The sequence below is a fragment of the Acipenser ruthenus genome, chromosome 17, assembly GCF_902713425.1.
Source record: "Acipenser ruthenus chromosome 17, fAciRut3.2 maternal haplotype, whole genome shotgun sequence".
Lineage (NCBI taxonomy): Eukaryota > Metazoa > Chordata > Actinopteri > Acipenseriformes > Acipenseridae > Acipenser > Acipenser ruthenus.
Genome location: NC_081205.1, coordinates 365,960 through 380,959, shown reverse-complemented (window position 1 = coordinate 380,959; position 15,000 = coordinate 365,960). Strand labels below are relative to the sequence as shown.

Below are 15,000 nucleotides of genomic sequence, written 5' to 3'. Positions count from 1 at the left end.
CTGAACAAGAACAGCATTGTTACTGTATGACAGGAGGTGCCCTGAGCCCCCCTGCCGTCACCAGCCAGTGTACCCCACAGCACTGCTTCCTGGGACTTAGGAACACTGCCCTACAGCACAGGAAGTGATCAGGGACCAGGAGGCGAGCATTTAACATTTTAATTATGGAGATGAATTATAAAGAAATCTGCATGTCATCATTAATATTGAAAAAAAAAAACTAAAAACAAGCAAGGAAAAAACAACTAAAAGATCTTTAGCAAAGGAAAAAGGAAAAAGGAAAAAGGGGCCCCGGTGATCATGTTGAGTGCTAATAACATGTAAGACGTGGATTTGAATCTCCTTTAATAACCTCTGCCAGGCTCTGCAGTGTGCCTGTTTTAAGTCCAAGGAGAGACTCTGCAGTTTTGACTCTTGTCCACAAGGCATCTGGTAATTGTTAGTATCTCCTGCCACAGAACTATGTGCTTCACCAGGGGCAGAGTTTGCACTGGCGCCTGCTCAAAGCTCAGCTCCTCTGCTTTCCCCTGCTCGTGGTTCTCAAGCAGATCCCTGCTGAGCGTTTTTAAAACAAATACTTCTCATTGTGACTGACCTCCTAGGGAGAGGAATAAAGAGAGCAGCGGGCTGGAGAAGCTGGAAGAGTCACACTGACATGGGGCTCTTTCCACTGAGGAAAACACATGACAGTGCATGAGATGATAAAGCACTGGAAAACACGGTCAATGGTAAAGCTGAATCCACAGAACATGGCAAACTGGAAAATGAATGTGCAACTGGACCTGGGTTTTCTATGAGAACAGTTCCAATGATGCACAGTGAAATCCCAACATGTGCTTCCTCCATTAGCATCCAGTATCCTGGCATACCTACTAATCTATACATGGCAATCGGGGACAACGAATCAGAAAGGCAAGCCATGAAATCAGCACTGTCACTCTGCACAAAACCAAATCAAATCCGAATTGAGAAAACATACCCACGCTGCAGGCGGCTATCTATCCTGTTATACTGAAGTGCAAGAGCTTGTTCTAGGCTAATGCAAAACCGAAAGGGCTGTTCAACTGATCCAGGGCTGAGTGTAGCAGGCTGAGGGCTGAGTGTAGCGGGCTGAGGGCTCAGTGTAGCGGGCTGAGGGCTCAGTGTAGCGGGCTGAGGGCTGAGTGTAGCGGGCTGAGGGCTCAGTGTAGCGGGCTGAGGGCTCAGTGTAGCGGGCTGAGGGCTCAGTGTAGCGGGCTGAGGGCTCAGTGTAGCGGGCTGAGTGAATGAAGGCATTCAGTTAGTCCTGACACAGCAAAACGTAGCTTCTGTACAACTCTGTGTTAACGAGGAGCACTGTAGTAGCGGCTAAAGGACCTTGCACACTCAAACATTGCAACAACTCTTAGTAAAGTATAGTAAAGTGCAAGGATGTGAAATCACAGGGAACAAAGGAAAGCATTGTTAAAACCACGGCTAACCGTGGAATAGCAGCGCACATGCGTAGCATAATCATGGGAAGAGGATTAGTAACTGCTTTTATAAGGGAACTAAGAGATCCGAGGGTCAAGGGTTTGCTGTGCCCCCTCCAAGCAGTAACACCCCTCCAGCCTCTTCACATTAACACAGCAGCGCTGGGACTGTGGAAATCCAATCCAAGCTTGGGATTAGTTATAAAGAAATCAACTCTTCCATTGGCAGCATTTCAATGTGAATCCCTGTGAGTTCTGGGCTCTTCTTAACCCCTGATAGTCCAGGGCTGCTCTGGGATACAGCAGCTGCCTGTCTTTCATCACGTATGAATGAGGGCGCCAGTGCAAACTCTGTCCCTGGTGAAGTACATAGTTCGAGTTTACAAACTTAAACAAAAAGACAAAAATGCCTTTCCATACAACCTTAGAAATTCACAGGGAGAGAAGGAACAGTTTCTCAAATACAATGTAAGATTGTGCAGTTTAAATGGTGTGTGTTGGGTTGCTGCACATGTACAGAGTCCAAAGTCCAGTCGTAAAACAGTTTTAGGACGAGGTGTATATCTAGAGCATACTGAAAATGATACACTTTCCAAGCATGTAACATGCTCTATAAGACATCACAGAGAACCTAGCAAATGCTCACTGTATCTGGAAGCAGAGACTCCTAGCCAGACAGAATGGACAAGCCAGACACCATGGGAAAACACTGTATCCCACAGCAAAACCCCCAGTATCCATGTAATCTGTCAGCTTGGGACCCTCTTTCACATGGCACTGAGCCGGATGAGTGATGTCACCAATGCATCTCGCAGAGAGAGAAAAATAATTTCAAAGATGTCAAACTGTATACTTTGTAATGAATGTATTTAAAACATGCTCCTGTTCAGGTTACTGTATGAATGAATGTCCTGTATGTATGCATGCATGTGTGCATCTATGTACTGTGTCTCTCTATCTCAGTATATAGCAGGTGTTTTGAATGACATGGTAAATGACATTCCCAGTACCTGATGAGTATGGAGACTCCCACATCCTCACGCTGATGGTACACCTTGCTCCAGGTGTGCTGGATCATCACTCTCTCTGCCTCTGTGAGCTGATCCACTCTTTCTCGTCTCTCCATTTCCCCTTCTCCCGGGACCTTCTCCATCCAGAAGCCCTCTCCCCAAGAAAGAGGCCCGACGAAAAGAAATCAAGTGCTCCCGGGATCTTTGCTCTTGTCTTTTCTTTTTTTGTTTTGATCTGTTCTCCTGCACTTACAACTAGATGACTCCTAACTCTCTCCCTCTCTCTCTCTCTCCCTCTCTCTCTCTCTCTCTCTCTCTCTCTCCCTCTCTCTCTCTCTCCCTCTCTCTCTCTCTCTCCCTCTCTCTCTCTCTCTCTCTCTCTCTGTCAACAGCAATCCTTTTCCCTGCCTCCCTCTTAACTTCCCCAGCCCTGTGTGTGCGTGCCTCTGACTCTCGCTGGAGTGTGAAGGACAGCCCACCCCCTCTCACAAGCAGGGATGTATGCGCTCACTTTCTCTCTTGTATTAATGTCTCAGGAGGGCTGGGATGATGTGATGCCCGGGGGAGAGAGACAGAGAGGGAGACAATCAGCAGTAATACCCCAGCCTCACCAGCATGCCCTGTATCTGTCTATCTTAGAGCAATACCCCCGCCTCACCAGCATGCCCTGTATCTGTCTGTCTTAGAGCAATACAGCAGCCGTGTGCCCTGTATCTGTCTATCTTAGAGCAGCTCAGAAGAGACAGCTCCCCACCTCCTCACACAAATCTCCTGTCTGTAAATTGCTTTTTGCTGTCATTTAGTTACGGGCGGTACATCTTACAGCATTGTTATACGTTACCGTACTCTAGTTACAAATGTGCTTTAGTTTCTGTTTAGAGCGCTAGGTACATTTAACGGTCTCCTTCTGCCCCCGTGTGGCTGATTTGCGGAACTCCTCTAAATTTTCGACTTTCCAGTTTGCCAGATTTTCCGAGAAGTTGAGTTACACGTCACCATGGAACCTGTACTGGTGAGAAGACGTGTAACTGTGACCTCAGCAGTTCCTGCGTATCAGCTGACCGTGTATAAAAAGCAAGGAACGTGTAGCTCTGATGCAAAACAATAATGGTAAGCTGTCTTTTTACACAATTAGACCGCGTAGGGTATATCAGTGTGAAGGTCATATTTTAATACATTATTATCTCATTTCGATTTAAACTGAGGGTTTTTTTCACACCGTTGCGTTTTCAGTCTGCGTAGGCCTACTCATGGTCAAATTGAGCAGTAAATCGCGTTTTAAACCGGGAGGGACTGCCTAATAAAAAAAAAAAAATGCATGGTTGCAAAAATATTAACCAAAAATTCATAAATAAATAAACCTGTTTATGCTCTTCTATTCGTTAATTTTGGGGCACCAGTTTCACAAGATGTATATATTTCTTCTTATTATACATAACTGCTTTTTGTATCGAACCGTCTGTTACATGCTGGTGCAGAGGGTCGCTACGTGTACAGCTATTCAGCAGAGAAGAATACAGTGCGGGAGGCATCTGACGTGTTCCATTCTAAATACAAGGGGAACATGCCTGTTTATGTAGGGTTATTTAATATGTCAATTACGCTGTTTGAATAACACGCTAATTTTAAACAATCACTAAACTGGCCCATCGTGTTTTGTTTTCCTCCAATCCTCAAAATGAACAGCTGCTTCTGTACTCGACCTCCCTGTTCTGGCGGAGAGTCGGGGCTTGTTGGGGGAGGATCGTTCTTTGCCTTTGTGGAGAAATTAGATGCGCTCTGTCTTCAGTGATGCCAACGCAGCTGCTTTCTGAGCAGCAGACACCCGCCACAGATCATTTAAAAATATAATAATGATACCTCCTGTAGTTCACAGCTTATCAACTGCTTTTGTTTTTGTCTTTGGTGTTTTATGTTTCAAGGTTTGTGAAGTTACTTGGAAATCCTATGTAGCCTTTTAAAAGCTGACCATGGTAAATGTGCAGTTTAACATTGTTTACAATGTTTTTCTTTAGCATGCTTTACCATACCTCCCTGGGCTTTACAATGGCAACCTTGCTTATGCTTTACCATGCTTCACTATGCTTTTCTACAATTCGCTATTCTTGAAATACGGTATAAAACTTTCATAAGGGTAGAGCCATGCATGATTTTTTACTTTTACTTGTCCATGTTAATTAGGACAGTAGTGTCCACTCCTAGCCAGGTGAGGCCAGCGGACGTCTCTTCACTTGTGATTGTCCTGGCTGGACTGGTCCCTGGTTGTCTCAGCCCCACGGTCGTGCCCTCTCCCCCTCTGTAGGCTTCCCCCTCGCAGGCCCCTCCTCCACCCCGCGGAAGAGGCAGGTGCGTTTCTCGGCCCGCCACGACATCATGCTGCTTCGGGGGGTGATCGCTCAGAACCCCTTTTCCTCCAAGGAGCCGGGCCACGTCTGGGCCAAGGTGGGCGAACTGATCACCGCGGCGCTGCAGGATGAGAGCTTCGAGGTGGACGCACGCCGGTGCCGTGAGAGAACCGCGCTGCTCCTCGACTACTACAAGAAGCAGGACTTCCCCAGCCTGCGGAGGTGAGAGGGAGCCCAGCCTGTCTCACAAACAACAGCGCACTGCCCGCTGTTCAGATGCTGATTTACTTTCAGTGTTTCAATCGAGCCTGCTCCTCTGTCTCACGGCAGGTTCGGGACGGAGCAGCTGTACGCCCAGAAGGAGGATCTCCTTCATGAAGTGCTTGAGCTGGAGGCGGAGAGGGGGCTGCTGGGCTTGGTGGAGGGGAAGTACCAGGACGAGACGCCGGCTGAGCTGAGGAAGAGAGCGCTGGAGGAGCTGGCTCACCAGGAGAGCGAGAAGCCAGAGCAGCCACTGCCAGGGCTGGGGCCGGAGCACACAGGTACAGAGCAGCTCCGTACAGCACGCTGGGGCCGGAGCGCGCAGGTACAGAGCAGCTCCGTACAGCACGCTGGGACCGGAGCGCGCAGGTACAGAGCAGCTCTGTACAGCACGCTGGGGCCAGAGCACACAGGTACAGAGCAGCTCCGTACAGCACGCTGGGGCCGGAGCGCGCAGGTACAGAGCAGCTCCGTACAGCACGCTGGGGCCGGAGTACGCAGGTACAGAGCAGCTCCGTACAGCACGCTGGGACCGGAGCATGCAGGTACAGAGCAGCTCCGTACAGCACGCTGGGGCCGGAGCGCGCAGGTACAGAGCAGCTCCGTACAGCATGCTGGGGCCGGAGTACGCAGGTACAGAGCAGCTCCGTACAGCACGCTGGGGCCGGAGCACACAGGTACAGAGCAGCTCCGTACAGCACGCTGGGGCCGGAGCACACACAGGTACAGAGCAGCTCCGTACAGCACGCTGGGACCGGAGCATGCAGGTACAGAGCAGCTCCGTACAGCACGCTGGGGCCGGAGCGCGCAGGTACAGAGCAGCTCCGTACAGCACGCTGGGGCCGGAGTACGCAGGTACAGAGCAGCTCCGTACAGCACGCTGGGGCCGGAGCACACAGGTACAGAGCAGCTCCGTACAGCACGCTGGGGCCGGAGCACACACAGGTACAGAGCAGCTCCGTACAGCACGCTGGGGCCGGAGCACACAGGTACAGAGCAGCTCCGTACAGCACGCTGGGGCCGGTGCACGCAGGTACAGAGCAGCTCCGTACAGCACACTGTGTGTAAACTGGTTTCTGACCCCTGTGTGTGTGTGTGAGCTGGTTTCTGACCCCTGTGTGTGTGAGCTGGTTTCTGACCCCTGTGTGTGTGTCTCGTCAGGTCCAGCCGCCCCTGAGGTGGAGGAGCAGGAGCAGGAGCTTCCCGAGATCCCGGCTCCGACGGCGAAACGCGCGTGCCAGTGCTGCTGCCAGACCTACTCGGAGATCCTGACCTTCCTGGAGAAGCGCTCTGAGGCGGAGCAGCGTCTGCGTGAGGAGGAGATGGCCCTGCGCAGGGAGGAGCTGGAGATCCAGAGGGGGAAGATCACGCTGGAGCGGGAGAGGCTGGAGGTGGAACGCAGGGAGCGGGAGAGGAGGTTCCAGCTGGAGAGTCAGGAGAGGCAGGTCATACTGGACCTGCTCAAGGACAGGGTGCTGAAGTACTGAGCGCCCGGGCTACGGGAGAGATAACAATGCTTCCCATTGGAGTCCCTCTCCCGATCCAGGAGCTTAGATCACCTTACCTTGCACCCAGGCCTGAGCTCTAGTCACTAGGCTTTCTCTAAAAGGGTGGGAAGCCAGAGAGGTGACTCAGCCTGCACTGAAATGAAAGTGAAATAGGTTAGTTAGCAGTTGGAAGTTCAAGCTGTTCCTCAGGGAAAGCACACAAATCAGAGCCAGCCTCGTTCACGAGACACATGGTAAGACAGTGGCTAAACTGGGTTTGGTAACCTGCAGCCCTCAGTGGAAGAAGCCAGATTACCAAAATTATTTTTCTGGTGGGCTAAAAAGCAAAAGGATTTTTATGTGAAAAATTAACAGTGGCTTGATTTTAAACATTATTATTATTATTTATTTCTTAGCAGACACCCTTATCCAGGGCGACTTACAATTGTTACAAGATATCACATTATTTTTACATACAATTACATTATTTTTTAACACATTATTTTTTACATACAATTGCCCATTTATACAGTTGGGTTTTTACTGGAGCAATCTAGGTAAAGTACCTTGCTCAAGGGTACAGCAGCAGTGTCCCCAACCGGGGATTGAACCCACGACCCTACGGTCAAGAGTCCAGAGCCCTAACCACTACTCCACACTTGTATGTTTCATTAAAAAAATGCAGTAAATATACTGCATGCTGATAATATGACATTGCAATTTTAGTTTTTTCAATATGTTTAATATAGTAGACCACCTTGATGTATTGTACTTTGCCACTGTATTTGAAAACACATGTACAACGTGAAATATGGAAGTGAAATATACATTTTATACATGTCAGCAGTGTACTTTTTTTTATTGAATATACATGTTGGTATTCTGAAGGGATTACATGTGTATATGAGCACTGCCCCCCTTCTTGCAATTCTCCAGGCGCACCATACAGATCAGGGTGTGGAGTGGACGCTTTCCCTTCCACGCTTGCTCTTTGATCCAACTCTGTTCCAGATTGCGCAATTCACTCAGTTACTGTAACCCTCCATCCAGACCCCGAAGTACTCAATTATATTTATCAGTGTACATGTTAATCCTGCAGTGAATACACCTCGGGACTGAGAGCGCATTTGAGGACAAGACTGCACTAGCTGGCCAGCATTCCTGCCCGTGCACCCGCCTCTTTTTATTTTAAATATTAGGGCCAGTTTCCTTTTGTCAGTTGGACCATGAAGATGATTCGGTTGTACCTTATTACCAGCGATGTATTACAAATAGTAATTATGTAGTAGTAACAATATTACCAAAGATGTAAGATTCATAAAAGTCTGTACTAGGACTTTGGGCCTTCGTCTGCAAAAAAAAAAACAGACACGGCGGAAATACCGACCCTTGCACTTTGTGGAGCGGTTTACCATTGGCTGAGCACCGAATCAGCCCGCCTCCGAGTTACCCAATTCGGAACTCCTATTGGGCAGCCAATGGGTGCTTCTGAGGGACGGTGACCGCATTGCAACAAAAACCTCGCTGAGCCCGAGAAAGCGAGGCAGAGAGGCTGTACTTGCGCAGTGTCTGTGGACTCCATAGTTTACAGTTTGTGTTTATATATTTTCGTTTTACTCCAAACTATTCCGGGTTTTGGCACTTCTGAACTGAGCGACTATTTTGCCGTTTGTTAAATCAGTGAAATATCATTGCATTTAGTTGAAGCGCTTAGGGTTCATGTAAACAAAAATACATTGATGGTGGATAGTCACGTCCAAAGCACAGCTACCTGTCTGTAAACTTCGTGTCATTATTACCGATAGCTGTGTACAAAATAAATCTTCATTACGCATTTCAGTATGCTGTTTTTATTTTCTATAGACAATTAACATTTTGTATACATAATTATTTAAACTTTTCGTTTTTAGTTTGAATTGCCTAATTATAACCTTGGCTGAAATATTATTATTATTATTATTATTATTATTATTATTATTATTATTATTATTATTGCGAAGAAACAGTGTTCTTGTTTATTTGTAAAAGGGCGTTGTAGTTTAATAGCTTTAACAAATAATAGCAACGCCTTTTCTAAGACGAGCTATCCCTCGGCCGCTGCAGACAGTAAGTTTATACTGCTAAATGAATGTAGTGTTTGTGCTTTGTTTATTATAGCCTTGCTTGTCCTGAAATTAGTTTGCAATCTTGTGGGCAGGGAGTACAGACTGCATTTATTAGGTGTTTATCGAAGTACAGTTGTGTTAGTTGTATTTATAGAAGTGTATTTTATCTAAAGAAGTCCAGTCATCTGCTTTGTTTTGCTGTTTAAGAAAATGTCCAAGAGGCGGCTGTTAGTCCCTTATAAGTCTGTTTTGTTTCATTCCCGAGCTCAGAGAGGTTCTTATGAAAACTCGAGAATGAATGTGGGCAAAAGTGGATATCGGGTCTTTTCGGCCAACTCGACTGCAGCATGCACAGAACTCAGCAAGAAGATAACCGAGTGAGTATTATTATTCTAATCATTATTATTTATGTGACTGTGACATGATGTGCATTCACACTTTATTAGATAATAGCACAGAAGTCTGTATGTGTTAAGTGATATTTTTTTTACCTGCTGTCCGATATTATGTCGCTGCACTCCTCGATAATAAAGGGTGGATAAAGCTTTCTTATTAGCGGTGTAGTGTAAACCCACTCCTGTCGTTTAGTACTGTAGCTCAGGCCAATTGAGAAACCACATCGGGGTTGACATTTTAAAATGTATAACGAGAGAGAAATTTGGAGACTATGGTGCGGTGGTTAAAGAAAAGGGCTTGTAACAAGGAGGTCCCCGGTTCAAATCCCGGCTCACTGTGTGACCCTGAGCATCACTTAACCTCTTTGGGTGAGACGTTGTTGTAAGTGACTCTGCAGCTGATGTATAGTACACACACCCTAGTCTCTAAGTCGCCTTGGATAAGTGTGTCTGCTAATAAATATATAGTAATAATAATAATAATAATGATAATGATAATGATAATGATAATAATGATAATAATGTGAGTGGTTTTGGGAGTTATGGATTGGTCGCATGGTTGGGGAGTGGGGACATACTCTTAGATGCAGGTGTCGCTAATTGTAATTGGGATCTGTAGCCAACCTCGGTGAAGCAGGGACTAGCTCCCAGTTCAGCACTGCTGAAGGGACTAGCTCCCAGTTCAGCTCTGCTTCAGGGACTAGCTCCCAGTTCAGCTCTGCTGCAGGGTCTAGCTCCCAGTTCAGCTCCACAGCACTGCTGAAGGGACTAGCTCCCAGTTCAGCACTGCTGAAGGGACTAGCTCCCAGTTCAGCACTGCTGAAGGGACTAGCTCCCAGTTCAGCTCTGCTTCAGGGACTAGCTCCCAGTTCAGCTCTGCTTCAGGGACTAGCTCCCAGTTCAGCTCCACAGCACTGTTGAAGGGACTAGCTCCCAGTTCAGCACTGTTGAAGGGACTAGCTCCCAGTTCAGCACTGCTGAGGGGACTAGCTCCCAGTTCAGCACTGCTGAAGCAGTTCATTAAAGACTGGAGAAAGCGCTGTGAACATGTAGCACAGTGTGTGTTTGCTACGGCTGTTTGCACAAGGATACATAGTCACGGGTTTAATGGCTGGGTGGTTCTGTGGTCGCATTTCAGAGAGCTGTCCGACTAGAACCTTTCCCACTGTTGCTCAACAGAGGAGCCTGGTAAATAAACCAAAAAAACAAAACAGGCATCGCTGCAAAACCAATCTGTGACAAACCAATCTGTGTCATTTCAGTCTAAAGTCCTGCCCATCCTTGTTTGTACAGTGAGATCAGTCCCATCAGTGTTTTATTGTTTGCAGACACAGCAGTCACAGGAGTAAAACCTCAAATGACGTTGTTTGTTTTATTTAGATTTTTTTTTTCTTTAACCCGTGTTTTGTCTGTGAATTACACATGTGTTTTGACTGTGGAAGCCTGGGTGATTGTACTGTATGTGTCTGTGAATTACACATGTGTTTTGACTGTGGAAGCCTGGGTGATTGTACTGTATGTGTCTGTGAATTACACATGTGTTTTGACTGTGGAAGCCTGGGTGATTGTACTGTATGTGTCTGTGAATTACACATGTGTTTTGACTGTGGAAGCCTGGGTGATTGTACTGTATGTGTCTGTGAATTACACATGTGTTTTGACTGTGGAAGCCTGGGTGATTGTACTGTATGTGTCTGTGAATTGCCTTCCTTAAAGCATTTCTGCAAGTGCCACTGGTAGTAGCTTGATTTTTTTTGTCTGCTCTCCATTAATTCAGGGATAATGTAGGCCTATATAAGAAGTGTTCTGCTCTGCTCGTTTGAGTTTGAGCAGCAAATCTCTTAAACTGAAATCGATAAATATTATGAGATGGTTTCACCGTAAGGGTGAAAGTTTGCCAACAGTGCCAGCTGCAACAGAATGACATCCAGCATACCATTTCTGCAGCTCCTGAAGAGCACAGCGGATTACAAGCATGCCCCATTTCCATAGACCTGCGATGCTATTCCAAGGAGTGTCCTCGAGCTGTCTGTGCTGACACCCAATAGCTCTGCTGCCACGCTCTCGCTGTTTATACAGTGTTTCTATGTTTAGGCTGAACTAAAAGGCTTATTGGTTGTACAGTACACTAGGTCCTGTACTGGACCCTGACAAGCTGACCTAGTTTCAACAGACATCTGTGTGAATCGGAACTGTACAAAAGGGACCAAGGTGTACGTGTTTACAAACAAATCCAGGCGCTGTGCTGGCTGGCACAAACCACTTTGGAACTCCCTTCCAACCACTGTGTGTGCTCTTTGTGAATGCAGACACAGGGAATACATGTACACAGACACCACCCTTACAACCCTTGCTTTAAACCCGTTTGTGACCTGCTGTTTTTCTTTGTAGACGTCTTGGTGTTGAGCTGGGGAAGGCAGTGGTCTATCAGGAACCCAACCGGGGTAAGCGTACTGTCCCGTCAACGACTGTCATCACACATTGAAATACGTACATGCATAAATATGACATATATTAATATTCTGTTTTTTATTTTTTTTAGAAACCCGAGTGGAAATCAACGAGTCTGTGCGTGGACAGGACATCTTCATCATACAGACGATTCCCAGGTAAGCAGGCGGAGTGAGAGGATGCAAAATGCCTTGCTAATGTTGTTGGTTTGGCTCAGGATCCATCTCCACCTCTGAACAGCACTGGGCTTCAGTGGTTCCAAACCCTGCTCCTCAAGCGACTTGGTCCAGGTGTTTTGCACTTTGCTAGCGACAGTCTGTAAGACAGTGTCATGTAAAAGCAGTATTCTGAAAACTGGCTTGCATGCAAACATTGTATTGACTCGTTGAACCCTGTGCATGCAACATGCTTCCTGAGTAACCGTCTTCAAAATATAACTGAATTATTATTATTATTATTATTATTATTTATTTCTTAGCAGACGCCCTTATCCAGGGCGACTTACAATTGTTACAAGCTATCACATTATTTTTTTAGATACAATTACCCATTCATACAGTTGGGTTTTTACTGGAGCAATCTAGGTAAAGTACCTTGCTCAAGGGTACAGCAGCAGTGTCCCCCACCGGGGATTGAACCCACGACCCTCCAGTCAAGAGTCCAGAGCCCTGACCACTACTCTACACTGCTGCTGAATGCAGAACGCTACCTGCTGAGTGAGTGAGATGGTGGAGGGACTGGCTTCCAGGTCTCTCTTCTCAAATGCTTGGCCCTACAACAGAGACTTCAGTATCTTGCCGTCTTCAGCGGGTAGCTGTGGCCTCAATAGCCCTGGTCACACAGAATGACAGTGTTAAGGAGGAGTTTGGGGTTCATGTCTTGGAAGTGACAGAAGGGTGGATTAACACAGTCCACTGCGTGATGGGTGCAGCATCTGTGCGCATTTCAAAGCTGCTATTTCAGGCTGTTTGTTTTCAAGTTCATTTTAAATACTGACAATGCACCCGTGATTTGAGCTGCTCCCTGCAACACGTGTTGGTGGTTCGTCTTGAAGAGTTTCAGACTTATTATTTTGAGGACATGCGGTGTGTACTATGATGAGTAACTTTACTGTGTAATGAAAACACATTTCTGAGGAATGTGTGTTGGTTTGCATGCTGGAAGTATTGACAAGAACTATTCTACTTGTATATACTAATTAGGGGTGAGGTGAATTCCAACGTTTGGCAAACTGAACAGAGCCACTAAATGCTTTATATTGTAGAAAATGTAATTCCTGTTTTAATACCTGCTGCTGCGCATGCTGTAACCACTACTGCTGCACTGAAACCTTTTTAAAAAGTAGATTCAAACCAGTTACCTTTATCAGGGGCAGTTCACTGCAGTACATTTTAAGCTAGCGGTACAGTTTTGTTGATCAGTGTTGAGATGCATTTTCTTTTTTTTGTGTGTTTAGATTCATAGTAGTTCCATTGATAGAGGACCCTGATTTGAAGTCTCCACAGTTGACCGTGTTTGTCTGTTTGTGTCTCCAGGGATGTTAACACGGCTATAATGGAGCTGTTGGTCATGGCATATGCTCTCAAGACTTCCTGTGCAAAGAACATTATCGGAGTCATCCCCTACTTTCCCTACAGTAAGCAGTGCAAGATGAGGAAACGGGGATCCATTGTGTGCAAACTGCTGGCGTCAATGTTAGCCAAAGCAGGTAAGACATGGGAGTTTGAGTCTGAGCTCCGCTCCAGTGCAATAAGTGAAATAAAATGCTGTTATTGAGCCAGAATCATAACATTACAATACAGATATGTGTCATTTTGTCCAGTTACAAACCATTGGCAGGTTTGTAAGTTGAGGTGTGCACATGTACACGTTGTCCACACATCTTTCTAACCAATAAAATCTTTGCAAAGGTGGTGTTACCAGTTTTTTCACATGACTTTGGATCACAGTTGCTCAGCTTTTTGCCTGAGTTTGTGAACCTGACACTTGAAACAAAGCCACCACCAAGGAAATAACTATGTTACTGGCATAGTAACGTGTTTGATTATTTAAAAAATGATTTACAGATGATCCAACTGAAACCCCCCCTTCTCCCTCAGGCTGAGGAGTGGGTAGCCTGAATAGACACAGTGTATAGGTAACAAGCTCAGGTGTGTCTTATTAAACTCATAGTAAAACCAGGAATGGATCAAACTGCTGTGTAGTGGGAGTCTTATTTCCATCCCTGTTGGAGTCGTAAAGCTTTGGTGTGCCTGCAAGCGCTCTGAAGGATTTGTGCAGCATGCTGTTCGTTCATGAGTGCAGCCTCAATCACAAGGTCACACAGTACACAGGTGCCCAAGACGGGCCTCTCTGCTTTAACCCCTAGGCTTGCCCTGCCTGCTGCCTGACGGAGGCTGTCTTTTATGTTGGTTTAGGTTTAACACACATCATCACAATGGACCTCCATCAGAAGGAGATCCAGGGCTTCTTCAGTTTCCCTGTGGACAACCTGAGAGCATCGCCGTTCCTGCTGCAGTACATTCAGGAGGAGGCAAGTGCGATGAAAGCCCCTGCCGGCTAGTAATGAGTACAGTGTAGTGGTCAGGCAAAGACCGTGGGTCTCCCTCCGCCCTCCTCCCTCCTCCCTGAATGCTGTGGCTGTAGTGGAGGTGTAAATACGTCCCTCTTAGATTTTTACACCTATCCAGAGAACTGCTTACCCAGCTGTGATGAAACTTGGTCAGGACATTCATTAGCACAAGTTATTGAGGGTATCAGAATCTAGGGATTTGTGGAGGAACCTGTCGGTCAGTACAGTGGATGCAGGTCATGCTGTTTCATTTTGTAATTACAACCATGGCGGGGGATTTGTGTGTTACAAACATACTTTTTTTTTTTTTTTAACCCTTTGCAGTCCATTTATTAACTGCGCGTCAGGCACGCCAGGTCTAATTAATTTTCACACGCGCAGTTAATTTTATACGCGCTGTTTAAAAGTATTTTTTTTCACAGTCAAACGGGTTTAAATGGCCCTGCATATCAACAAAGCACTCACTAGGCATCTCCAGCCCCGCCCCACCCTTTCGTTTGCGATAGCGTTCAGCTATGTAAGAAATAAATAATAATAATAATAATAATAATAGTCGTACATACCGATCGATCATCTCCGGATCACTCGTTTTATCACCAAACTCCTCAATAATGCGATCCAAGTCATTATTTTATTATTATAACATCTGAAAAAAGCTCTGCAAATGTCCATGATAGTCTCAGTGCGCTGACGCACTCAGCCAACCCCGACTTGTCTCGGCTCCTGTCGCTCCCACTCGGCAATTGAATGGTTTTCTCGGCTTTTTCCGGAGAAAAATCGACTAAACACCCGTTTATTGCGTTGCTATAATGATGTCGGACCCAGTCCGACAAAGGACCTGTGAGGAATAATTGCAATGTCGGACCCAGTCCGACAATGGACTGCAAAGGGTTAAATATAAATATATATATATCTTTTATATG

At 46.3% G+C, this 15,000-nt stretch overlaps 3 protein-coding genes across 3 annotated transcripts in view; 2 read left to right on the top strand and 1 right to left on the bottom strand.

Moving 5' to 3' along the window:
* The window catches only part of cygb2 (cytoglobin 2), a 5,392-nt gene extending 2,276 nt beyond the window's left edge, over positions 1 to 3,116 (bottom strand). Inside the window, exon 1 of the mRNA XM_034038588.3 lies at positions 2,462 to 3,116. Within this exon, the coding sequence (XP_033894479.1) occupies positions 2,462 to 2,604 (143 nt within the window). The 5' untranslated portion in view covers positions 2,605 to 3,116. The remainder of the gene's footprint in view (positions 1 to 2,461) is intronic.
* A 23-nt stretch (positions 3,117 to 3,139) lies between these two features.
* si:dkey-45d16.4 (trichohyalin) lies at positions 3,140 to 7,461 on the top strand. The gene is made up of 4 exons (XM_034038192.3): positions 3,140 to 3,571; positions 4,764 to 5,028; positions 5,137 to 5,348; positions 6,229 to 7,461. The coding sequence occupies exons 1-4, from the start codon at positions 3,556 to 3,558 to the stop codon at positions 6,552 to 6,554; spliced, it is 819 nt and encodes a 272-aa protein (XP_033894083.2). The 5' UTR covers positions 3,140 to 3,555; the 3' UTR covers positions 6,555 to 7,461.
* Positions 7,462 to 8,036: 575 nt separating this feature from the next.
* The window catches only part of LOC117423559 (phosphoribosyl pyrophosphate synthase-associated protein 1), a gene marked incomplete in the record, with an annotated part of 12,911 nt that continues 5,947 nt past the window's right edge, over positions 8,037 to 15,000 (top strand). Inside the window, 6 exon segments of the mRNA XM_058989667.1 lie at positions 8,037 to 8,660; positions 8,925 to 9,036; positions 11,446 to 11,498; positions 11,597 to 11,663; positions 13,041 to 13,213; positions 13,923 to 14,039. Of these exon segments, the coding sequence (XP_058845650.1) occupies positions 8,954 to 9,036; positions 11,446 to 11,498; positions 11,597 to 11,663; positions 13,041 to 13,213; positions 13,923 to 14,039 (493 nt within the window).

Bases quoted from the DNA above. Each gene is read 5' to 3' on its own strand.
- si:dkey-45d16.4 (XM_034038192.3), top strand. The intron at 5,029-5,136 runs GTGAGAGGGAGC...GTCTCACGGCAG, and splicing joins GACTTCCCCAGCCTGCGGAG to GTTCGGGACGGAGCAGCTGT. The intron at 5,349-6,228 runs GTACAGAGCAGC...GTGTCTCGTCAG, and splicing joins GCTGGGGCCGGAGCACACAG to GTCCAGCCGCCCCTGAGGTG.